Here is a 25,953-nt window from a genome sequence, read left to right on the forward strand (position 1 = left end):
ATTAACGGAGCAGATCAAAGCTCTGCAGTCCTGCCACATCCAGTCGTGAATGGGGGTGGATCATTAAACAACTAACGGGAGGAGGAGGCTCCATGAATATCCCCATCCTAAATGATGGTGGAGCCCAGCACGTGAATGTAAAAGACAAGGCCGAAGCATTTGCAATCATCTTCAGCCAGAAGTGCTGAGTGGATGATCCATCTCGTCCTCCTAGTGAGGTCCCCACCATCACAGAAGCCAGTCTTCAGCCACTTCGATTCACTCCACGTGATATCAAGAAATGGCTGAGTGCACTGGATACAGCAAAGGCTATGGGCCCTGACAACATCCCGGCTATCGTGCTGAAGACTTGTGCTCCAGAACTAGCCGTGACTCTAGCCAAGCTGTTCCAGTACAGCTACAACACTGGCATCTATCCGACAATGTGGAAAACTGCCCAAGTATATGTCCCGTTCACAAATCCAATCTATCAAATTACCGCCCCATCAGTCTACTCTCAATTATCAGCAAAGTGATGGAAGGTGTCGTCGACAGTGCTATCAAGTGGCACTTACTAATAACCTGATCACTGATGCCCGGTTTGGGTTCCGCAATTACAGCCTTGGTCCAAACATGGACAAAGGAGCTGAATTCCAGAGGTGAGGTGAGAGTGACTGCCCTCGACATCAAGGCAGCATTTGATCAAGTTTGGCATCAAGGAGCCCTACTAAAACTGAAGTCAATGGGAATCACGGGGAAAACTCTCCACTGGCTGGAGTCATACCTAGCAAAGGAAGATGGTTGTGGTGGTTGATGGTCAATCATCACAGCCCCAGGATATCGCTGCAGGAGTTCCTCAGGGCAGTGTCCTCGGCCTAACCATCTTCAGTTGCTTCATCAATGACCTTCCCTCTTACATAAGGTCAAAAATGGGTATGTTCGCTGATGACTGCACAGTGTTCAGCACCATTCGCAACTCCTCAGATAATGAAGCAGTCCATGCCCGCATGTAACAAGACCTGGACAACCTTCAGGCTTGGGCTGATAAGTGGCAGGTAACATTCGCTCCACACAAGTGTCAGGCAATGACTATCTCCAACAAGCGAGAGTCTAACCACCGCCCCTTGATATTCAACGGCATTACCATCGCCGAATCTCCCACCATCAACATCCTGGGGGTCACCATTGACCAGAACCTTAACTGGACCAGCCACATAAATACTGTGGCAACAAGAGCAGGTCAGAGGTTAGGTATTCTGTGGTGAGTATCTCACCTCCTGACTCCCCAAAGCCTTTCCACCAGTTACAAGGCACAAGTAAGGGGTGTGATGGAATACTCTCCATTTGTCTGGATGAGTGCAGCTCCAACAACACTCCAGAAGCTCGACACCGTCCAGGACAAAGCAGCCCGCTTGATTGGAACCCCATCCACCACCTTAAACATTCACTCCCTCCACCACCAGCGCACCATGGCTGCAGTGTGTACCATCTACAAGATGCACTGCAGCAACTCGCCAAGGCTCCTTTGGCAGCACCTCCCAAACCCATGACCTCTACCACCTAGAAGGACAAGGGTAGCAGGCACATGGGAACACCACCAGCTCCAAGTTCTGCTCCAAGTCACACACCATCTGAACTTGGAAGTATATCGACATTCATTCATCGTCGCTGAGTCAAAATCGTGGAACTCGCTCCCTAACAGCACTTCACCACACGGACTGCAGCGGTTCAAGGCAGCCACCCACCACCACCTTCTCAAGGGCAACTAGACAAAAAATGCTGTGTTTGAGAGTGACACCCACATCAGAGGAACGAATGTAAAAAATGTCAATCAAGTCTCGCCTCAACCTCCTCTGTTCCAAAGAAAACAACCCCAGCCTTTCCAATCGTTCCTCATAGCTAAAACTCTCCAGTCCTCGCAACATCCTCGTAAATCTCCTCTGTACCCTCTAGTGCATAACATAAGAAATAGGAGCAGTAGACGGCCATTCGGCCCTTCGAGCCTGCTCTGCCATTCAATGAGATCATGGAGGTGCCAGAGGACTGGAGGACAACTAACGTAGTACCATTATTCAAGAAGGGTAGTAGGGATAAACCAGGGAATGACAGGCCAGTGAGCCCAACATCAGTGGTAGGAAACTTATTGGAAAAAATTCTGAGGGACAGAATCAGTCTCCACTTGGAGAGGCAAGGATTAATCAAGGATAGTCAGCATGGCTTGTCAGGAGGAGATCATGTCTAACCAATTTGATTGAATTTTGAGACAGGGTGACTAGGTGTGTGGATGAGGGTAGTGCAGTTGATGTAGTCTACATGGACTTCAGTAAGGCTTTTGCCAAAGTCCTGCATGGGAAACTGGTCAAGAAGGTAAGAGCCCATGGGATCCAGGGCAATTTGGCACATTGGATCCAAAATTGGCTTAGTGGCAGGAGGCAGAGGGTGATGGTCGAAGGCTGTTTTTGTGACTGGAAGCCTGTGTCCAGTGGTGTACCGCAGGGATCGGTGCTGGGTCCTTTGCTGTTTGTAGTGTACATTAATGATTTAGATATGAATGTAGGAGGTATGATCGGTAAGTTCGCAGATGACACAAAAATTGGCAGTGTGGTAAATAGCGAGGAGGGAAGCCTCAGGCTACAGGATGATATAGACGGGTTGGTCAGATGGGCCTGAAAAGTGTGAGGTGATGCATTTTGGGAGGACTAACAAGGCAAGGGAATACACAATGAATGGTAGGACCCTTGGAAGGACAGAGGATCAGAGGGACCTTGGTGTGCATGTACATAGATCCCTGAAGGCAGCAGGACAGGTAGATAAGGTGGTTAAAAAGGCATATGGGATACTTATATTCTATGCCTCGGCTAATGAAGGCAAGAGCAGGGAGGTTATGATGGAGCTGTACAAAACGCTAGTTAGGCCACAGCTGGAATACTGTGTGCACTTCTGGTCGCCACACTATAGGAAGGATGTGATTGCATTGGAGAGGGTGCAGAGGAGATTCACCAGGATGTTACCTGGGCTGGAGTGCTTCAGCTATGAAGAGAGACTGGACAGGCTGGGGTTGTTTTCCTTGGAGCAGAGAAGGCTGAGGGGGGACCTGATTGAGGTGTACAAAATTATGAGGGGCATAGATAGGGTAGATAGAAAGGAACTTTTTCCCCTTAGTAGAGGGGTCAATAACAAGGGGGCATAGATTCAAGGTAAGGGGCAGGAGGTTTAGAGGGGATTTGAGGAAGAACTTTTTCACCCAGAGGGTGTTTGGAATCTGGAACTCACTGCCTGAAAGGGTGGTAGAGGCAGGAACCCTCAACATTCAAGAAGCATTTAGATGAGCACTTGAAACGCCATAGCATAGAAGGCTACGGACCAAGTGCTGGAAAATCGGATCAGAATAGACAGGGCTTGATGGCCGGCGCGGACACAATGGGCCGAAGGGCCTCTTTTTGTGCTGTATAATTCTATGCTCCTATTTCTTATTTTCTTGTATACATCACGGAATAACACTGAAGGGAAGCAAGATACAGAATGGCCTCCCCCAGACATTCCTTAGTCAGCAAATGTGCTCAACAAATTGAAACTTTAAAACGGAAGAGAGTAGGCAACCTAGCTATAGCTGCAGTGACTTCCCAGGGAGGTACGGGCCACTTTAATATCAAGGGCTGGGGCTACAAGCTTCAAAAGTCACAGCCAAGGGCTACCAGACAATGAGGGGGGGAGAGAGGGAGCGCTGGCACTCTCAGCTGATTGCCTTGCTTGGCATATATAGCACTGGAGCTACACCAGCGGTGAAGTAAGGCTACACAAAATGAGGCTATGCCTTATAAAAAAGAGGAACATAAAATGGGCGTGGGGAATTAAATAGGACTTTGATATCTTCACCCAAGGCACTGCGTTCTCAATATGGGGGGTGTGGGCAGTGAAAGGGAAAGTGGGTCATGCAACGAAGGTTCACTGGACTGATCCCTGGGATGAGAGGGCTGTCCTATGATGAGAGATTGTGTAGAATGGGCCGATACTCTCTGGAGTTTAGGAGAATGAGCGGTGAGCTCACTGAAACATACAAGACTCTGAGGGGGATTGACAGGGTCGATGCTGAGAGGTTGTTTCCCCTGGCTGGAGAGTCTAGAACTAGGGGTCACAGTCTCAGGATAAGGGGTCGGCCATTTAAGACTGAGATGAGGGCTTTCGTCTCTCAGAGGGTTGAGAGTCTTTGGAATTCTCTCCCCCAGAGGGCTGTGGATGCTCAGTCATTGAGTATATTCAAGACAGAGAGCGAGAGATTTTTGGACTCTGGGGGAATCAAGAGATATGGGGATCGAGCGGGAAAGTGGAGTTGAGGTTGAAGATCAGCCATGATCTTATTGAATGGCGGAGCAGGCTCCAAGGGCCGTATGGCCGACTCCTGCTCCTAATTCTTATGTTATGTTCTTATTTTCCCGTCTAGTAGATTCTCAACTCAGAAGCAAGTCTGCACCAATATTATGCACAAGAGCCATGGCTTCAACACAGCAGACACACAGAATATATTCCCTCTGGTAAACGGTTAGTTCAAAACAAATCTGGACAAAGTGCCTGGATATTTCCATTAATCTAACATTGTCAGACACAAATTAAATTTTTTTAAAAACAGGCCAATTATATAGGAGAGAATCAGAAGAGCGAGAGAATATCACATTTAAACTTTCCATCACATCCACACTCCCTGTGGAACGGGTTTACTTGTGTGAGTAAAACCACCTCACTCTCGGCCGATCTCACAGTCAAACAGTCCAAGTCTCCAAGAGAGGGTCATAACTGCAGGTGTCGTGCCTCTGCTAAAATCACACAGCGAAAGCCCCGGGAGAGAGAGTCAGCAGAACTACTTTTGTGGTGCCCTGCATGTTGTGTCAGCCGTGGCTCAGTGGGCAGCACCCTCACCTCCGAGTCAGAAGGTTGTGGGTTCAAGTCCCACTCCAGAGACTTGAGCACAAAATCTAGGCTGACACTCCCAGTGCAGTACTGAGGGAGTGTTGCACTGTCGGAGGTGCCGTCTTTTGGATGAGACTTTAAACTGAGGCCCTGTCTGCTCTCAGGTGGATGTAAAAGATCCCATGGCACTATTGTGAAGAGGAGCAGGGCAGTTATCCCCGGTGTCCTGGCCAATATTTATCTGACGAACAACATCACATAAAACAGATTTTCTGGTCATTATCACATCGCTGTTTGTGGGAGCTTGCTGTGCGCAAAGTGGCTGCCGCGTTTCCTACATTACAACAGTGACTGAACTTCAAAAGTACTTCATTGGTTGTAAAGTGCTTTGGGACGTCTGGTGGTGGTGAAAAGCGCTGTATAAATATAAGTCTTTATGTTCATTAGGGCCCATCACCACTTTATGCTTTGCGCAGTGTTGCCAAGGTTAAAAAGCTCTTGTAAGACAAAGCACTATTTTTAAACCGTATACAGAGGAAATGACTCCTCGGTGCGGTGAAACGACCACACTCACCAATTTATAAAAATATAGATGCAGACACAAAGCTCAAGCCTGCTGCAGGTGTAATCTTTGCCCGGCAGCCAGCATGCTCGGTTAAAATAAAGCTGCAGGCTTTGAAATGGGCCTAGCAAGGCAAAAATTCCAGCTTGAACCAATTTCCCAATACAAATTAAATGAGATTTAATGAGCTCGGGGGAGGAGGAAAGACTGCGCAAGTGGTAGAGCATTGATTCAGTGGCATGGTTTAGCTCACCACGCTGGACTAAGTATTGAATACCAGACAAAAACCACGAGCAAAAAAAGGCTCACATACAGGTTTAACTCGCTCGGCAAAGTGCTCGCAAATGAGACACGTGTTCCTTCTGAAATCGGGACAGAAATCCAGTACTACGCATCACCTCACACTTGTACAGAGCTGCTTTTGAAATGGGCTTTGCACATCTCCCTACTACAGAGTTAGTGTAGAATTACAGCACACAAACAGGCCGCTCGGTCCAACTGGTCCGTGCCGGTGTTTATGCCCCACACGAGCCTCCTCCCACCCCATTCGGCATATCCTTCTATTCCTGATGTGTCCTGGCCAATATTTACCCTTCAATCAACACCACCGGAACTGCCCCCAACTCCTGCTGTCTATTGTTCTGGATTACCAATTTGTTTTTTTTTATAAACTCAGAAGGTTGTGGGTTCAAGTCCCGCTCCAGAACCTTGAGCACAAAAGTCTGGGCTGACAATCCCAGTGCAGTACTGAGGGAGTGCTGCACTGTCAGAGGCGCCTCTTTCGGATGAGACCTTAACCCGAGGCCCAGTCTACCCTCTCAGGTGGACGTAAAAGATCCCATGGCACTATTTTGAGGAAGAGCAGGGGGGAGTTATCCCCGGTGTCCTGGCCAATATTTATCCCTCAATCAACATCACTAAAACAGAGATTATCTGGTCATTATCTCATTGATGTTTGTGGGAGCTTGCTGTGCACAAATCGGCTCCTGCCTTTCCTACATTATAAGTGTGAGCACATTTCAAAAGTACGTCCAGATCACAACAACTCGCTGTGTAAAATTTAAAGTTTCATGTCATTGCAAACACAATTTAAATGAGTTTCCCCTGTGTAATTATCCACTACAAAGTTCAACACATTATAGTACAGACCCCTCCTTGCCGCAGTCCCAGCCTCCCCCTCCTCGCCCCAGCCTCCCCCTCCTCGCCCCAGTCCCAGCCTCCCCCTCCTCGCCCCAGTCCCAGCCTCCCCCTCCTCGCCCCAGTCCCAGTCTCCCCGCCCCAGTCCCCCTTCCCCTCCTTACCCCAGTCCCCCCTCCCCCTCCTTACCCCAGTCGCCCCTCCCCTCCTCACCCCAGTCGCCCCTCCCCTTCCTCACCCCAGTCCCTCCCTCCTTACCCCAGTCCCTCCCTCCTTACCCCAGGTTCCCCCCCTCCTCCCCCCCATCCTCCTCCTTACCCCAGTCCCCCCTCCTCCTTACCCCAGTCCCCCCCTCCTCACCCCAGTACCCCCCTCCTCCTCCTTACCCCAGTCCCCCCCTCCTCCTTACCCCAGTCCCCCCCTCCTCCTTACCCCAGTCCCCCCTCCTCCTTACCCCAGTCCCCCCTCCTCCTTACCCCAGTACCCCCTCCTCCTCCTTACCCCAGTACCCCCTCCTCCTCCTTACCCCAGTACCCCCTCCTCCTCCTTACCCCAGTTCCCCCCCTCCTCCTCCTTACCCCTGGCCCCCCTCCTCCTTACCCCAGTTCCCCCTCTCCTCCTCCTTACCCCTGGCCCCCCTCCTCCTTACCCCAGTTCCCCCCCAGTACCCCCCTCCTCCTTACCCCAGTACCCCCCTCCTCCTCCTTACCCCAGTCCCCCCTCCTCCTTACCCCAGTCCCCCCTCCTCCTTACCCCAGTCCCCCCTCCTCCTTACCCCAGTCCCCCCTCCTCCTTACCCCAGTCCCCCCTCCTCCTTACCCCAGTCCCCCCCTCCTCCTTACCCCAGTCCCCCCTCCTCCTTACCCAGTCCCCCCTCCTCCTTACCCCAGTCCCCCCTCCTCCTTACCCCAGTCCCCCCTTCTCCTCCTTACCACAGTCCCCCCTTCTCCTCCTTACCACAGTCCCCCCTCCTCCTCCTTACCCCAGTCCCCCCTCCTCCTCCTTACCCCAGTCCCCCCTCCTCCTCCTTACCCCAGTCCCCCCTCCTCCTCCTTACCCCAGTCCCCCCTCCTCCTCCTTACCCCAGTCCCCCCTCCTCCTCCTCCTTACCCCAGTCCCCCCTCCTCCTCCTTACCCCAGTTCCCCTCCTCCTCCTAACCCCAGTTCCCCCTCCTCCTCCTTACCCCAGTTCCCCACCTCCTCCTCCTTACCCCAGTCCCCCCTCCTCCTTACCCCAGTCCCCCCTCCTCCTTACCCCAGTCCCCCCTCCTCCTTACCCCAGTCCCCCCTCCTCCTTACCCCAGTCCCCCCTCCTCCTTACCCCAGTCCCCCCAGTACCCCCCTCCTCCTTACCCCAGTTCCCCCCCTCCTCCTCCTTACCCCAGTCCCCCCTCCTCCTTACCCCAGTCCCCCCCTCCTCACCCCAGTTCCCCCCCTCCTCCTTTTATATCAGTCTTTACAGTAGAAGACACTAAGAATATCCCAACATTGGACAAACAGGGGGCTAAAGGGGGGGGGGAGGAGCTAAACACGATCAAAATCACGAAGGAAGTGGTACTCGGTAAAATGGGACTCAAGGCGAATAAATCACCTGGACCTGATGGCTTACATCCTAGGGTCTTGAGGGAAGTGGCGGTAGGGATTGTGGATGCATTGGTAATCATTTTCCAAAACTCCCTGGACTCGGCAATGGCCCCGGCAGACTGGAAAACTGCTAATGTAACACCCTTATTTAAAAAGGGCAGTAGACAGAAGGCTGGAAACTATAGACCGGTTAGCCTAACATCGGTGGTAGGTAAAATTTTGGAGTCCATTATTAAGGAGACAGTAACAGGACATTTGGATAATCATAATTTAATAGGACAAAGTCAGCATGGTTTTATGAAGGGGAAGTCATGTTTGACAAATTTGCTGGAGTTCTTTGAGGAAGTAACATATAGGGTGGATAAAGGGGAACCAGTGGACGTAGTGTATTTAGACTTCCAAAAGGCATTTGACAAGGTGCCACACAAAAGATTATTGCTTAAGATAAAAAAATCACGGGATTGGGGGTAATATTCTGGCATGGATAGAGGATTGGCTATTTAACAGAAGGCAGAGAGTTGGGATAAATGGTTTATTCTCAGACTGGCAAGCAGTAACTAGTGGTGTTCCGCAGGGGTCAGTGCTGGGTCCCCAACTCTTTACAATCTATGTTAACGATTTGGAGGAGGGGACCGAGTGTAACATATCAAAGTTTGCAGATGATACGAAGATGGGGGGGGGAAAGTAGTGAGTGAGGAGGACATAAAAAACCTTCAAGGGGACATGGACAGGCTAAGTAAGTGGGCAGAGATTTGGCAGATGGAATACAATACTGGAAAGTGTGAGGTTATGCACTTTCCACTTGTGCCTCACACCAGCATCCTTTGCCACTCTCGAACCAATGCAGTGCATTGCAGCACTCATGCCTCCCTCGCTGCCGGCCTGTCCTCACTATAGCAACTCCTGTGCCTCCCTGCTTTCAGATGCTGAATCACCAGGTGAGGAGGCGGGCCCTCAAGCTGCCATTGGGACTGAGTCAGAAGGCGAGGAGGAGGAAGAGGAAGCCAGCCCATCAGTGCCACCGTCAGCCGAGGCAGCCCATGGCCATGATGGGGACACGTCTTCCCTGGAGGGGAGCAGGGGGGAAGGGTCTGATGACGGTGAAGCTCCGGGGCCCAGCGGGCTGCAGCAACACGGGAGGAGTGGGGAAGCTCGGCGGCCTTCTCCCTGGAGGGTGAGTGCGGCCTCCAGTCCTGCTACGGTGAGCGCAGAGGAGGTGCGGCTCCTTGGTGAAATGGGTGCCCAGGCTGAGCGCAGGCACACTGACCTCATGGCTGAAGTGGCAAGGATGCCTGACTCCATAGAGTCACTGTCAAGGAGTGTTCAGGAATTCGGGGCAGCACAGGCCAGGAGTCTGCAGGACTTCGGGGCAGCACAGGCCAGGAGTCTGCAGGACTTCGGGGCAGCACAGACGGCTTCCAGCCAAGTGCTTAGTTGTGCCATGCAATCACTGGCTGGTCTGATGCAGACACAGATCAGGGCTACACGGGCACTAACTGCTGCCACCCTCGCTGGATCGGCCAGGAATCGCCGGGGCCCTTGCCGCGCCGCAGCAGCCCAGCAGTCTGTGCTTCAGCAGATTGCTGCGCATGCTTCAGTGCTGGCCCACGCGAGTGCCAGTGTATCGGCCGACCAGGGAGTGCCTGTGCTGTCAGGTTGGCAGCATTCCTGCTGCCAACACTGTCACTCCTCCAGTGCAGCTGCCACCACCCGTAGGACAGACTGCTGCCGCCCAAGCAGTTGGAGCAGTCAGCAGCCGGGCCCTCCAGGCCCAGAGCTGGTCCAGGCCGTCCCCCAAGGGCATCTGCCGACTCACCATCTGACCCTCAGCAGCCTTCCCCCAGCCTTGCTGCAGCCACTGGGGTCCCATTGAGGAGCTGCAGAGCGGGAAGGGGCAAATTGCGCAACCGAGGCGGACCACCCTCGCAGGCGAAAAAGTAGACGGTGTGGCAAAATGTTTTTTTTTATATGAAGGCCGAGGATCATGGTCATTTTTGTTTAACTGTTTTTTTCATTTTCTCCAGGTTGAGAGCGCCAGTTATGTGTCTGACTCTTTTTTGGGGGGTTTCTCTGTATTTGTTTCTCATGCGGGAAGGGCACAGAGTTTGTAAAATAAAAAATTGTCTTTATTCAGATTGTCCATGTTTGCACTTTGAACTATTTGTTGCCATGATCGGCTGAGGGTTTGAGGAGCGGCTCCATTCATGTTCTTTCAATGGCACAAGCCATTCCGAGAGGGGGCCTAGAACTGACTTGCAATAATCCGCCGACGGACGGCCCTTGCACTTTGTGTCTCCCTCCAGTCTTGGTGCTCCTCCTCCGGTGGTCCTCCAATGTCTGCTGGCAGTGGCTGAGTCCTGAGGATAGCCAGGTTGTGCAGCATGCAGCACACTACAAGGAAATGGGAGACTCGCTCAGGCGAGTACTGTAGGGCTCCTCCGGAATGGTCCGGACAGCGGAACCGTTGCTTGAGCACGCCGATTGTGTGCTCAATGATGTTCCTGGTCGCTTGATGGCTGTCATTGTATTGTTCTTCAGCAGGGGTGCTGGGCGCACGGAGCGGGGTCATGAGCCAGGTGCACAAAGGATAGCCCTTGTCCCCGACAAGCCAGCCTCCTGGGTGAGCCGGGGCTTCGAAAATGTCTGCCACAGAAGTCTGGCGCAGGATGAAGGCATCGTGGCTGCTGCCTGGAAAGCAGGCATTGACAGCTAGTATGAGCTGCCTGTGGTCACACACCAACTGGACGCTGAGCGAATGGTAGCCCTTCCCGTTGCAGTAATCCTCGGCATTCTGTAGAGGTGCCCGCAAAGCCACATGTGTGCAGTCAATGGCGCCCTGGACCATGGGGAAGCCCGCTATTCTTGCAAATCCCATTGCACGCTCTTGCTGCTTGTCCGGGGTCATGGGGAAGGAGATGTACTGGTGCCTCCTTCTGAAGAGGGCATTCGTCACCTGACGGATGCAGCAATGTACCGCGAACTGGGAGATATTGGCAATGTCCCCAGTAGCGGATTGGAAGGAGCCGGTGGCATAGAAGTTGAGAGCCACTGTCACCTTCACTGCCACCGACAGACGTCCTGCTCCTCAGCTGTGGCTGCAGATCTCTCTGAAGCAGGTGGCAGATCTCAGTGACCACCTCCCTTCTGAATCGCAGCCTCCGAACACACTGCTCCTCAGACATGTTGAGATATGAGAACTGCTGGCGGTATACCCTGAGTGGGTAAGGCCTCCTGTGCCGACGCCTGTTGGCCCTTCTCCGTCTGGCCATGACTGGCACTCTCTCTCGGCGTCTGAGCCCTTTGAATGCAATGCAGAAACCCAACGTTTCCACCCATTGCAGCCCCCAGTATATGTGGCGACTCAAGGCTATGGCACTGAAAGTTAAATCCAAATGCAAAGCTCTGGCCTGAAGCCAGAAGTACCTGTGCGAGCGCTGAGTCAAAGCAGAAAGCTCTCTCCCTTCGTCTCTCTCCAAATCTCTCTCTCTCACACAGAAGGAGTGGAACAAAATGGCTGCCACAAAGAATGCAGGAAGAGTCCCCTTTAAATAGCGCCCCCCCCACCCCGCGCCCCACAGCGACTGGGAACCGTTCCACTCAACCAGTCGCTGGGGGCACCAGGCGCACAGAAGGGGGGCGCCACTGAAGTTCCGGTTCGGGGTGCACCAAGGGCGTTGCACCATGAAATGATGTCAGGATCTGCGCGCGCAGCTGAGCAGGTGCTGCGGTTTTGCGCCGCCGCTAAATCTTGACTGAAGTTCGTGAGAGGCGCCCCCCTCCTCCTCCTAAGGCGCTAGCGGCTGGCGCTAACAACTGAATTTCTAGACCTAATTCTTTGTAACAACACAGGAGGAGGTCACTGCCTCTGCTGGTCTTAACAGAGCAATCCAGTTAGTCGCCCTTCCCCCTGGTCTTTCGCCACAGCCCTGCACATTTTGTATTCATACAATTCCCTGTTGAATGTTGCTATTGGATCTGCTTTCACCCTTTCAGGCAACGAATTCAAGATCACAACACGCTGCGTGTAAAAAAAAAATCTCATCCTGCCTCTGGTTCTTTTGCAAATCACCTTCAATCTGTGTCCTCTGGTTACCGACCCTTCATGTACAGAGGTTCCCCTCGCAGTAAGCAGCAGCACGCGATCCCCTTCAATCGGTGTCCTCTGGTTACCGACCCTTCATGTTATAGAGGTTCCCCTCGCAGTATGCAGCAGCACGCGATCCCCTTCAATCGGTGTCCTCTGGTTACCGACCCTTCATGTACAGAGGTTCCCCTCGCAGTATGCAGCAGCACGCGATCCCCTTCAATCTGTGTCCTCTGGTTACCGACCCTTCATGTACAGAGGTTCCCCTCGCAGTATGCAGCAGCACGCGATCACACCCACATACTCTCAGTTACAAATTGGAAATAAGTTCACTGCTAAAGATTCCTTATTCCTTTACAGTTTTTTTTTAATTCACTTATGGGATCTGGGCGTCGCTGGCAAGGCCAGCATTTATTGCCCATCCCTAGTTGCCCTTGAGAGAGTGGTGGTGAGCCGCCTTCTTCAACAGCAGCAGTCCGTGCGGTGATGGTACTCCCACAGTGCTGTTAGGGAGGGAGTTCCAGGATTTTGACCCAGTGACGATGAAGGATCGGCGATATACTTCTAAGTCAGGATGGTGTGTGACTCGGAGGGGAACTTGGAAGTGGTGGTGTTCCCATGCGCCTGCTGCCCTTGTCCTTCTAGGAGGTAGAGGTCGCGGGTTTAGGAGGTGTTGCCGAAGAAGCCTTGGCGATTTGCTGCAGTGCATCTTGTCGATGGTACACACTGCAGCCACGGTGCGCCGCTGGTGGAGGGAGTGAATGTTTAAGGTGGTGGATGGGGTGCCAATCAAGCGGGCTGCTTTCTGCTTGATGGTGTCGAGCTTCTCGAGTGTTGTTGGAGCTGCACTCATCCAGGCAAGTGGAGATTATTCCATCACACTCCTGACTTGTGCCTTGTAGATGGTGGAAAGGCTTTGGGGAGTCAGAAGGTGAGACACCCAGCTCTGACCTGCTCATTGCCACATGATTTATGTGGCTGGTCCAGTTAAGTTTCTGGTCAATGGTGACCCCCCAGAATGTTGATGGTGGGGGATTCGGCGATGGTAATGCCGTTGAATGTCATGGGGAGGTGGTTAGACTCTCACTTGTTGGAGATAGTCATTGCCTGGGTTGGGTGTGTAAGTATCTGCCATCACAGACAGCAATACGTTGTGTTAACCGGCAACCTTGCATTACAAGAGGAAGCTGGGATGTTCTACAGGCCGTGCCATGTTATCAAAGGGCGAGTGAGTCGGCCCCGATATATTTGGCTTACTATACTGGAGTCCCTTTACACATCTTGCAGGAACAGGAGGAGGCCACTGAGCCTCTCAAGCCTGTTCCGCCATTCAATGAGATCATGGCTGACCTGTGGCCTAACTCCATAAACCCACCTTTGCCCCATATTGCTGAATACCTTTGATTAACAGAAATCTCTCAATCTCAGATTTAAAATTAGTTGACCGAGCATAAATTGCCATTTGCGGAAGAGAATTCCCAACTTCTACCACCCTGTGTGTGTAGAAGTGTTTCCTAACTTCACTCCCGAAAGGTCTGGCTCTAATTTTTAGACTCTATCCCCTAGTCCTAGACTCCCCAACCAGCGGAGATCGTTTCTCTCTATCTACCCTATCTGTTCCTCTTAATAGCTTGAAAACTTCGATCAAATCACCCCTTAACCTTCTAAATTTTAGGGAATAGGCCTTGGAGAGGATGCAGATGAGATTTACCAGAATGGTACCAGAGATGAGGGACTTCAGTTATGTGGAGAGACTGGGGAATCTGGGGTTGTTCTCCTTAGAGCAGAGAAGGTTAAGAGGAAACTTCATAGAAGTGTTCAAAATCATGAAGGGTTTTGACAGAGTAAATAAAGAGAAACTGTTTCCAGTGGCAGGAGGGTCAGTAACCAGAGAACAGACTGAAGGTCATTGGCAAAAGAACCAGAGGGGAGATGGGATTTTATTATTTTAACGCAGCGAGTTACGATGATCTGGAATGCACTGCCTGAAAGGGTGGAGGAAGCAGATTCAATAATAACTTTCAAAAGGGATGAATACTTGAAGGGAAGAACATTTGCAGGGCTATGGGGAAAGGGCAAAGGAGAGTGGGACTAATTGGATCGCTCTTTTGAAGAGTCGGCACAGGCACGATGGGCCCGAAATGGCCTCCTTCTGTGCTGTACGATTCTATAACCCAATCAGCGGAAAGAGAAAGCAGCCCTTGGGGTTACTGCCAGATTTGCAATCCCAGCTTCCACTTGCTGAGCGGGGAAACTTTACGCAGTCCATCTGCTTGCACCCCCGGCTCTCCAAAAAGCCCAAGGGAAGGAGGACGTCTATGAAAGAAAGCTCTTTGAATAATTGTTTTTTTTAAAAAGGCAGCGGACGTGTACCTGGAATGGTTTGCTTTAATGGCAGGCTCTGCGGCTGACCGGTCTGCACCGACTGAAGAATGATGGTCTTTGCCGGGCTGGCGCTCGGCGCGGTAGGCAACGTCATCACGACAACCGGTTTGGGCTGGATGGTCGGCTTGCTGCACAGGATGCTGTTGGCCTTGGTAGTCGTGCTGGCTTGTACTGCAGCTTCCCCTTAACTGCATCAATGCTCTTCACCTCACCCACTCCCTGTGGTAGCGAGTTCCACATTCTCACCCCTCTGGGGAAAGAAGTTTCTCCTGAATTCCCTATTGGATTTATTAGTGACGAGCTTATATTTATGGCCCCCGAGTTCTGGTCTCACCCGCAAGTGGAAACATGTTCGCTACGTCTACCCGATCAAACCCTTTCATAATCTCAAAGACCAGCTCACCCCTCAGCCTTCTCTTTTCTACAGAAAAGAGCTCCAGCCTGTTCAGTCTGTCCTGATGGGTAGAACCTCAGTGTCCAGGTATCATTTCTAGTGAACCTTTGTTGCACCTTCTCCAGTGGCTCCGTCTCCCTTTTGATCAGATGGAGACCAGAACGGTTCAGAGTGCTCCAGATGTGGTTGAACCAAGGTTCGATACAAGTGATAGCAAGTTCCATTCCCTGGCAGTAGCATTCATTCCTCTGATATATGGTGTAGCACTTTCTTCTCCCGTACAAAGGCAACCATTTAGATTCTGGCAGGCAAACCTCATCGGTAGTCTGATCCAACTCTCAGGACAGCACCGGGGGGGCGCAAAGCAGTAGACACAACTGGTTAGCCCAGCTAACCCGGAGAGTGGAACTGTTGGGGCCAGAACTCAGTATTCTTTCGGAGAATTAGACCGAGTTGCATTCAATGAATCTTTTTTTTAAAAAAGTTTAATTCACACTTTAAAAGAATGTCATTTACTTGCTGGTCCTTGTTTCACTGGCGAGGTCCCATTTTCCGTTTTTACCACATTGAGCTGAACCGCATTCAGCGGCAGGTTGAGAATGTCCCCGAATATGCATGGCGGTGTCGGAGGATCCTCGGTTTTCACAACTGGAAGTGTTGTCTCAGTGTTTAGGGTCTGATGAGGCTACACATTTGGGGGGGCGGGGGGGGGGGGAAAGGCAAACACCAGTGACTTTACTCAACATGTACAATTTTACAAAAGTAGTTTTGCTCCCCATTATTTGCAAAGCTGCCCCCCCCCCCACAATCACATAACCTCCCCTTTAGGTTTTCCTGGATGATGTAAAGTTGAACACCTTGCTCCCTGGCCTCTACTAAAGGTGCGAGATTTTCAGGGCTGCGTATAGAGACGCCGCTATTCCTGGCCAGAATGGAGCTGGTTAGGTGATTCCCCCGGCAATCTCACATGCTGTAAGTGACTGGGATTGATTTTAAGCACATGATCCCTTTAGCCTTAAGAAATATATCTAACTCTTTCTTGAATATATTTAATGAATTGGCCTCTACTGCCTTCTGTGGTAGAGAATTCCACAGGTTCACCACTCCCTGAGTGAAGAAATTCCTACTCATTTCTGTCCTAAATGGCTTACCCCTTATCCTTAGACTGTGACGCGTGGTTCTGGACTCCCCGGCCATCGGGAGCATCCTTCCTGCATCTAATCTGTCCACTCCTGTCAGAATTTTATACGTTTCAATGAGATCCCCTCTCATTCTTCTAAACTCCAGCGAGTATGAGCCCAATCGGCCCAATCTCTCCTCATACGTCATTCCTGCCATCCCAGGTATCAGCCTGGTGAATCTTCGCTGCACTCCCTCCATGGCAAGAACATCCTTCCTCAGATAAAACGACCAAAACTGCACACAATACTCAAGATGTGGTCTCACCAAGGCCCTGTACATCCTTGTTCCTGTACTTGAACCCTCTCGCTACAAAAGCCAACATACCATTTGCCTTCTTAACCACCTGCTGCACCTGCATGCTTACCTTCAGCGACTGGTGCACAAGGACACCCAGGTCTCATTGCACTTCCCCTTCTCCCAATCTATTGCCATTCAGATAATAATCTGCCTTCCTGTTTTTGACACCAAAGTGGATAACCACGCATTTATCCACGTTATATTGCATCTGCCATGCTTCTGCCCAATCACCCAACGTGTCCAAATCATACTGGAGTTTCTCAGCATCCTCCTCACAGCACACACGCCCACCCAGCTTTGTGTCATCTGCAAACTTGGAGATATTACATCTAGTTCCCTCGTCTAGATCATTAATACATAGTGAATAGCTGGGGTCCTAGGACTGGTCCCTGTGGTACCCCACTAATCACTGCCTGCCACTCGGAAAAAGACCCGTTTATTCCAACTCTTTGCTTCCTGTCTGCCAACCAGTTCTCTATCCAAGTCAATACCTTGCCCCCAATCCCATGTGCCTTAAGTTTACACGCTAATCTCTTATGCGGGACCTTATCAAAAGCCTTCTGAAAGTCCAAATACACGACATCCACTGGTTCTCCCTTATCTATTCTACCAGTTACATCCTCAAAAAATTCCAGTAGATTAGTCTAGCACCATTTACCTTTTGTAAACCCATGTTGACTTTGTCCGATCCTGTCACTGTTTTCCAAGTGCTCTGCTATTACATCTTTTATAATGGACTCTAGCATTTTCCCCACTACCGATGTCAGGCTTACCGGTCTGTAATTCCCTGTTTTCTCTCTACCATCTTTTTTGAATAGTGGGGTATCTTTAGCTACCCTCCAATCCATGGGTACAGTTCCAGAGTCTATAGAATTTTGGAAGATGACCAGCAATGCATCTACTATTTCTAGGGCCACTTCCTTAAGTACCCTAGGATGTAGATTATCAGGCCCTGGGGATTTATTAGCCTTCAATCCCATCAATTTCCCAAACACCATTTCCCTACAAATACTGATTTCTTTCAATTCCTCCCTCTCATTAGACCCTATGTTCCCCGACATCTCTGGGAGGTTATTTGTGTCCTCCTTTGTGAAGACAGAACTGTGGTAAACCACTAATCTGCCTGTACAGAACATGTCTGGGCATGCCTCAGCTGGCTCCGCCCCTGGCTCCACCCCTAAGCCCAGGTATAAAGGTGATTGACCTCCAGTCCCCCTGGCTTTAAGGATCGGTCTACCAGCAGAGGCATGCTCGTATTCTTTTGTTAATAAAAGCCTACTTGTTATGAGTTTAACTCGTAGTCTTCTGGAGTTATTGATGGCGCATCAATTTTATTAACAAAAGGTTTTGAAATGGAGCAAATCCTGAAACCGGAATGCCTGGAACTGGACCCTCAAACGGCGGATGCATCAAATAACTTCGAGCACTGGCTGAGCTGCTTCGAAGCATTCCTGCAGGCCTCCAGCACTACCGTCAGGACCGAAGCCGACAAACTGCTAGTACTGAACTCACGGGTGAGCCACCAAGTATATTCGATTATCCGAGACGCTGTATCCTACACGGCCGCTATCACGATACTAAAAGAATATACTAAGCCAGTCAACGAGGTCTACGCTAGACACCTCCTGGCTACCCACAAACAGCGACCCGGGGAATCGGGTGACGAATACCTACGGGCACTGAGAGTCCTCGGCCGGGACTGCAAGTGCAAATCGGTGACGGCCGCGGAAAATACTGATGACCTAATCAGAGACGCCTACGTCGCCGGCATCAAGTCCAGCTACACTCGACAGAGACTGCTAGAGCAAAGTAGGCTCAACCTGCAGAAGGCTGTGGCCCTTGTTAACTCGCTGGATGTGGCCCTCCGAAATATGGATGCCTACTCCCCCGACCATACGGCCCTCCCCGCCCCGTGGATGTCGCGGGGGCCGCCATCTTGGGACACGGTAAGGCCACAGGCCTGCGCCACGCCACCACCGCCACGGCCCACCTGCAGCCCAACTACAGCTGCGATGTCCAGAGGCTCAAAGTGCTATTTCTGTGGCCAGGCCAAGCACCCCAGACAACACTGCCCGGCGAAGGACGCGATCTGCTCCAAATGCGGAAAGAAGGGGCACTATGCCAAAGTGTGCAGGGCGAAACCGACCAGCTCCAGCAGCGCCACGTGAGAGCTGTGCAGGTCACCATCTTGGACACCACCAGCCACGTGTGAGCCGTGCGAGCCGCCATCTTGGACATCACCAGCCGCGTGTGAGCGGTGCGGGCCGCCATCTTGGACGTCACTTTGGGACCAGGCCCCTGACTCCCCCACTGCCTCGCGTGAGTACAACAGCGACCCACCGACCTCAACGATGGCCTCCATCATCCTGGACCAATCCAGGCCTCACCAACTGGCCAGGTCCACGGTGGACATCAAGGTAAACGGTCACGCAACAAACTGCCTATTTGACTGCGGGAGCACGGAGAGCTTTATCCACCCCGACACGGTGCGATGCTACTCCCCATCAGTCATGCCCACGCGCCACTGGGTCTCTATGGCCTCCAAGTCCCACACGGCGGACGTCGGCGGCTACTGTGTAGCGACCCTGACAGTAATGGGCACAGAGTACAAAGACTTTAAACTCCTCGTCCTGCCACAGCTCTGCGCTGCTGTGCTACTGGGACTGGATTTCCAGTGCCACCTAGAGAGTGTCACGATAGCGTACGGCGGGCCCCTGCCCCCACTTAGTCTGCAGCCGGCAAAATTTAAAACAACCGCTGCGCACAATATGCAGCCTATCCACCCTGAAAGTCAGCCCCCCCCCCCGTTGTTTGCTAATCTCGCCCACGACTGCAAGCCCATTGCAACAAAAAGCAGGCGGTACAGTGCCGGGGATAGAAGCTTCATTAAAATAGAAGTAGAGAGACTCCTGCGGGAGGGGATTATCGAGGGCAGCACCAGCCCATGGCGAGCCCAAGTAGTGGTCGTGAAGACCGGTGAGAAACAGCGCCTGGTCATTGACTACAGTCAAACAATCAATAGGTATACCCAATTAGATGCATACCCCCTTCCCCGCATATCTGATATGGTCAATCAGATTGCACAGTACCGGGTATTCTCTACCATTGACCTGAAGTCGGCATACCACCAACTCCCTATCAGGCCTGAAGACCGCTAGTATACTGCCTTCGAGGCAAACGGCCGCCTCTACCACTTCCTCAGAGTCCCCTTCAGCGTCACCAACGGGGTCTCAGTCTTCCAAAGGGAGATGGACCGGATGGCTGACCAGAACGCGCTGCAGGCCACTTTTCCCTACCTGGACAATGTCACCATCTGCGGTCATGACCAGCAGGGCCATGACGCCAATCTAGAAAAATTCCTCCGAACAGCCCAGCGCTTAAATTTGACATACAACAAAGAAAAGTGTATGTTTCGCACCGCCCGCCTCGCTATCCTTGGCTGTGTAGTGGAAAACGGAGTCATCGGCCCTGACCCCGACCGAATGCGCCCCCTTCTGGAACTACCCCTGCCTCACAGCCCTGAAGAGATGTCTGGGGTTTTTCTCTTATTACGCCCAATGGGTGCCCAATTACGCGGACAAAGCCCGGCCCCTTATCAAGTCAACCTCCTTCCCCCTGGCGGCAGAGGCCCGTGCAGCCTTCACCCGCATAAAAGAGGACATTGCAAAGGCTACAATGCACGCCGTGGACGAGTCCATCCCTTTCCAAGTGGAGAGCGATGTGTCTGACTTCGCCCTGGCCGCAACCCTTAACCAGGCGGGGAGACCAGTGGCCTTCTTTTCACGAACCCTCCAGGGCCCCGAAATTAGACACTCCTCAGTCGAAAAGGAGGCCCAGGCTATAGTGGAGGCTGTACGGCATTGGAGGCATTACCTGGCCGGTAAACGCTTCACCCTGCTCACTGACCAACGATCAGTAGCATTTATGTTCAATAACAAGCAGAGGGGCAAAATCAAAAACGACAAGATATTGCGGTGGAGGATTGAATTATCCACCTACAATTATGATATCTTATATCGGCCCGGGAAACTTAATGAGCCCCCGGACGCCCTATCCCGTGGAACATGTGCCAACGCACAGGTCGATAGGCTACGGGCCCTCCACAACGATCTGTGCCACCCGGGGGTCACCAGGTTTTTCCACTTCATTAAGGCCCGCAACCTGCCTTACTCCATCAAGGAGGTCAGGACCATGACCAGGAACTGCCAAGTCTGTGCCGAATGCAAACCGCACTTTTATAGGCCAGACAGGGTGCACCTGATAAAAGCCACCCGCCCCTTCGAGCGCCTAAGCGTAGATTTTAAAGGGCCCCTCCCCTCCTCTGACCGCAACACGTACTTCCTCAACGTCATTGACGACTACTCCAGTTTCCCGTTCGCTATCCCTGCCCAGACATGACCAGCGCCACAGTCATCAAATGTCTCAATGACCTCTTTGCCATATTCGGTTTTCCCAGCTACATCCATAGTGACAGGGGCTCGTCGTTCATGAACGACGAGCTGCGCCAGTACCTGCTCGAAAAAGGGATAGCCACGAGCAGGACCACCAGCTACAACCCCCGGGGTAACGGACAAGTAAAAAGGGAGAACGCGACAGTGTGGAAAACCGCCATGCTAGCCTTAAAGTCCAGAGGCCTCCCAACCTCCCGCTGGCAAGAAGTCCTCCCTGATGCGCTTCACTCCATACGGTCACTACTCTGTACCGCCACGAACGCCACCCCTCACGAGAAAATGTTCGTCTTCCCTAGGAAATCCACCTCGGGGACATCGCTACCCGCCATGGCTGACGTCTCCAGGGCCCGTCTTGCTCAGGAAGCACGTGAGGAGCCATAAAACAGACCCCCTAATCGAAAGGGTCCACCTCCTCCACGCCAACCCACAATATGCATACGTGGCGTATCCTGACGGGCGGGAGGACACGGTCTCCATACGAGACCTCGCACCCTCAGGTGCCACCAAAAACACCATTACCGACTACCCATTACCATTACCCACTACCATTACCCACGACACACCCCTAGAAGGGAATCCACATCTAACCCAAGTAGACGGCACGCCAGGGTCCTGTGACCCACCCTTATACACCCACCGACCCCGCACCCACGAAGACGACACGCCGGTGCTCTGGCCCACGTGGGAAACGGCCGCGGGAAAAGAACCGCCGCAGCCGGCACCACGACGATCACTACGGCAGACAAGACCCCCGGAGAGACTTGCCTATACGAACTTCTGAGACACTTCACCCCGCCGGACTCATTTTAAACAAGGGGTTAATGTGGTAAACCACTAATCTGCCTGTACAGAACATGTCTGGGCATGCCTCAGCTGGCTCCGCCCCTGGCTCCACCCCTAAGCCCAGGTATAAAGGTGATTGACCTCCAGTCCCCCTGGCTTTAAGGATCGGTCTACCAGCAGAGGCATGCTCGTATTCTTTTGTTAATAAAAGCCTACTTGTTATAAGTTTAACTCTTAGTCGTCTGGAGTTATTGATGGCGCATCAAATACGATATCTGTTTCTTAAAAAACTCGCACTTAGGGCGATTGGCTCGTAGCCCGTGTTCACGTAGTCTAGTGAGCACCTGCTCTAGGTTGGCAAGGTGTTCACTGTCATCTTCACCTGTGACTAGGATGTCGTCCAAGTAACACTGAGTCCCCGGAATCCCTTGCAGGACTTGTTCCATCGCTCTTTGCCATATCGCCGGAGCTGATGCTACTCCGAATACCAGTCGATTATACTGGTAAAGACCTTTTGAGAGTGTTTATCGTGAGATACTTCCTAGAGGATTCTTCAACCGCAAATATGCTTGTGCTAGGTCAATTTTTGTAAAACGCTTCCCTCCAGATAGCGAGGCGAAGATATCTTCTATCCTTGGAAGAGGATATTGTACTGTGAGAAGGACTGGGTTCACCGTCACCTTGAAGTCCCCACAGATGCGAACCTTCCTTGGCTCCTCAGACTTATTGTTTAACGTTTTCTTCATGACAGGAACGATGGGTGTCGCCCACTCGCTCCAGTCTACCTTAGATAACACGCCTGCCTTCTCCAGATTCTCCAGCTCTGCCTCGACAGCTGGGCGAATTGCATATGGTACCGGTCTTGCTTTGAAAAACTTGGGAATTGCATTCTCCTCTATTTTTATCGAGGCGGTTACGCCTTTAAGAGTGCCCAGTTCTTGTTGAAATACCTCTTTGGCGTCAGCTAAGATTGTTGACAATCATCCAGGAGTGACGTCGTCATCCTTTTTACCAGCCACCATCAGTGCCTGAATGGAGTGCCAGTCTAAACTTATCTTTCTGATCCATTCACGTCCCAATAATGGTGGTCCACCATCTTGCAGAATGTAGAGATACAATTTCCATATTTTCTTGCCGTTGTATTCGACAGGCACCCTTATTTTTCCTCTGGGGTATATTTTTGCCCCGTATACGTCCTCAAGACAATGGATGTCTCTCTCAAGGGTATGTGTGAGAATAGCCGCTCGTAGTCTCGTCGATTCATGACGGTTAGAGCTGATCCTGTATCCAATTCCATTTTGACTTGGGACCCTGCTATCGTGAGGGTGACCCAAATGGTTCGGTGATCCTCTTTTGCGATTACGTTGTGAAGTTTGAGACAGCTTAGTCTCTTGTTCCCGGATTCACTATCGCTCATCTGGTCTTCGGAACTACTGTCCGTCATCTTTTGTACTTTCCTGTACGGTTCCTTAGTGGCCTTTTTGTTGTCGTTGGTCTTCTTCCCAGACCTGCAAACTCGTGCAATGTGTCCCATCTTTCTGCATTGCCTGCATATTTTGTCCTTGGACCAGCAGTCCTTCTGGTCATGGTTTGTTCTGCCGCAGCGATAACATTTTGCAAATCCCCGTGTCATTTCGTGGGTGCCGTATTCCTGTGGCTTTTGTTGTATTTCCGCAGCTCCCCTTGCTGCTGCTTCGTACGATACTGCCACGCTGAAAGCCTTATCTAGCATCAGCTCTTTCTCAGAGTAACCTCTTCTCGGTTCCTTCACTCAGGAGTCCAGAGACAAATTTGTCCCGTAAGGTATCTGCCAGTCCTGCTCCGAACTGGCAGTGCTTTGATAGCTTGCGTAGTTCCGTAAGGTAATCAGCATTGCTCTCATTTTTATGCTGATTTCTCCTGTGGAATTTAAATCTTTCTGCTATCAGCAGCGGTGTAGGATTTAGGCGTTCCTGTAGGATAGCAACAATTTCGTTAAAACTCTTCGCCTTCGGTTTGGCTGGAGTAATCAGGTCCCGCAATAGGCCGTACGTTCTGGCGCCCATTAAATTTAGCAATACAGATGCCTTTTTCTCATCGGCTATTTCGTTTGCCTCGCAATATACCTCGCCTCTTTCCACATACGTGGTCCAGTCTTCTATTGCATTATCGAAGGCAGTGATATCACCAGTCTTTGGCATCTTGAAAATCTAAGATGGCGCCTCCCGCGCTTTGCCTTCGTCCCCGATGGATCAAAATGGCGCCTCCCGCGCTTTTCCTTCTTCCCCGCCGAGTTAAGATGGCGCCTCCTGCGCTTTCCCACCGCTGCCAACGCTGTTGCTGGCGATTATATTTATTTTACTATCCTGTAATGGCGACGCCCTATGGTCTTCGCACCTCCCCGATCGCTGCTGCCAACGCCGCTCTCCGCGGTATTTTTATTTTTCTATCGCGCTTCAATATTTGCTCCGTTAATTGAAGAACCGTTCCCGTCGTGGAGCGGACCCTCTGGGACACTTCCCTCCCTCTTCTTCGGTCCGAACGCTGCCCGGCTGCGAAGCACCGGCCGCGCCCTGTGTGCTCCACCCTCTCTCTCTCTCTTTGCTTCCCGACTCGCTGCCCTGCCCCGTTGCAGAGCCACCCGATCGAGCTCCAGCCCGCCGCAGCCCAGGAAGGATCAGTGCACTACCTGTCACCAGCCCGATTAGCTGGGAAACTACAGACTGGAGACCAAGCCTGGCTCTCGACAGTCTCTTCTGCACTTTTCAATTCGATGATTTGGAGGGCGGTTGCCCACGGTCGATGCCCATTTCTCGAGTTGCTTTGGATTTTTTTTTTCTTGCTTCTGGTTTCGACCTTCAATAACGTCGTCTGAGGTGCTGCCGAGTTGCAGGTAAGTTCGTTTCTTACTCGTCGCCAGTATTATGTCCGTGTGTAATTGAGACACGGACTGCAGGAGTTGATTATAACAAGTCTTTCCTGGATGGAGACAACCTGGAAACGGAAACTACAGAAGCCTGCTAGGGCCTTTTATACAGGGGTGGTCACTGCCGGTACTGCAGTCTGAGACCAGTTATTCCCTTAAAGGTACATAGACAACACTTACCCCAGTCCCCCCGGCCTCCTCCTTACCCCAGTTCCCCCTCCTCCTCCTTACCCCAGTCCCCCCTCCTCCTCCTCCTTACCCCAGTCCCCCCTCCTCCTCCTCCTTACCCCAGTACACCCTCCTCCTTACCCCAGTCCCCCCTCCTCCTCCTTACCCCAGTCCCCCCTCCTCCTCCTTACCCCAGCCCCCCCTCCTCCTCCTTACTCCAGTCCCCCTATCCTCCTTACCCCAGTCCCCCCCTCCTCCTTACCCCAGTCCCCCCCATCATCCTTACCCCAGCACCCCCTCCTCCTCCTTACCCCAGCACCCCCTCCTCCTTACCCCAGTGCCCCCCTCCTCCTTACCCCAGTCCCCCCTCCTCCTTCTTACCCCAGTCACCCCCTCCTCCTTCTTAACCGAGTCCCCCCTCCTCCTTAGCCTAGCCCCCCCACATCCTTACCCCAGTCCCCCCAACTCCTCCTTACCCCAGTCCCCCCTCCTCCTCCTTACCCCAGTCCCCCCTCCTCCTTACCCCAGTCCCTCCTCCTCCTTACCCCAGTCCCCAGTCCCTCCTCCTCCTTACCCCATTCCCCAGTCCCTCCTCCTCCTTACACCAGTACCCCCCTCCTCCTTACACCAGTCCCTCCCTCCTCCTTACACCAGTCCCCCCTCCTCACCCCAATCCCCCCCTCCTCCTTACCCCAATCCCCCCCTCATCCTTACCCCAGTCCCCCCCTCCTCCTTCTTAGCCCAGTCGCCCCCTCCTCCTTCTTAACCCAGTCCCCCCCTCCTCCTTACCCTAGCCCCCCCACCTCCTTACCCCAGTCCCCCCCAACTCCTCCTTACCCCAGTCCCCCCTCCTCCTCCTTACCCCAGTCCCCCCTCCTCCTTACCCCAGTCCCTCCTCCTCCTTACCCCAGTCCCCAGTCCCTCCTCCTCCTTACCCCAGTCCCCAGTCCCTCCTCCTCTTTACACCAGTCCCCCCTCCTCCTTACACCAGTCTCCCCCTCCTCCTTACACCAGTCCCCCCCTCCTCACCCCAATCCCCCCTCCTCCTTACCCCAATCCCCCCCTCCTCCTTACCCCAGTCCCCCCTCCTCCTCCTTAACCCAGTCCACCCTCCTCCTTAATCCAGTCCCCCCTCCT

At 52.2% G+C, this 25,953-nt stretch overlaps 3 protein-coding genes across 3 annotated transcripts in view; 2 read left to right on the forward strand and 1 right to left on the reverse strand.

The window, feature by feature from the left end:
* The window catches only part of LOC147096368 (zinc-binding protein A33-like), a 766,539-nt gene that overhangs the window by 698,445 nt on the left and 42,141 nt on the right, over positions 1–25,953 (forward strand). The gene's annotated exons all lie outside the window — the stretch shown is intronic.
* LOC147096384 (uncharacterized) overlaps positions 1–25,953 on the reverse strand; it is a 419,163-nt gene that overhangs the window by 58,408 nt on the left and 334,802 nt on the right. The gene's annotated exons all lie outside the window — the stretch shown is intronic.
* LOC147096386 (uncharacterized) lies at positions 17,862–18,677 on the forward strand. Its single transcript, XM_085974182.1, has 2 exons — positions 17,862–18,402; positions 18,493–18,677. Exons 1-2 carry the CDS (start codon positions 17,862–17,864, stop codon positions 18,675–18,677), a joined length of 726 nt encoding a protein of 241 aa, XP_085830308.1.

Source organism: Somniosus microcephalus, unplaced genomic scaffold (genome assembly GCF_052327205.1).
Source record: "Somniosus microcephalus isolate GS21.2 unplaced genomic scaffold, FLI_Smic_1.0 unresolved_chr1, whole genome shotgun sequence".
Lineage (NCBI taxonomy): Eukaryota > Metazoa > Chordata > Chondrichthyes > Squaliformes > Somniosidae > Somniosus > Somniosus microcephalus.

Excerpts from the sequence above, each read along its gene's own strand:
- LOC147096386 (XM_085974182.1), top strand. The coding sequence starts at position 17,862 with ATGGAGCAAATCCTGAAACCGGAATGCCTGGAACTGGACCCTCAAACG. Across the intron at positions 18,403-18,492 it reads GGATGCCTACTCCCCCGACC|GGCCCACCTGCAGCCCAACT; the intron begins ATACGGCCCTCC and ends CACCACCGCCAC.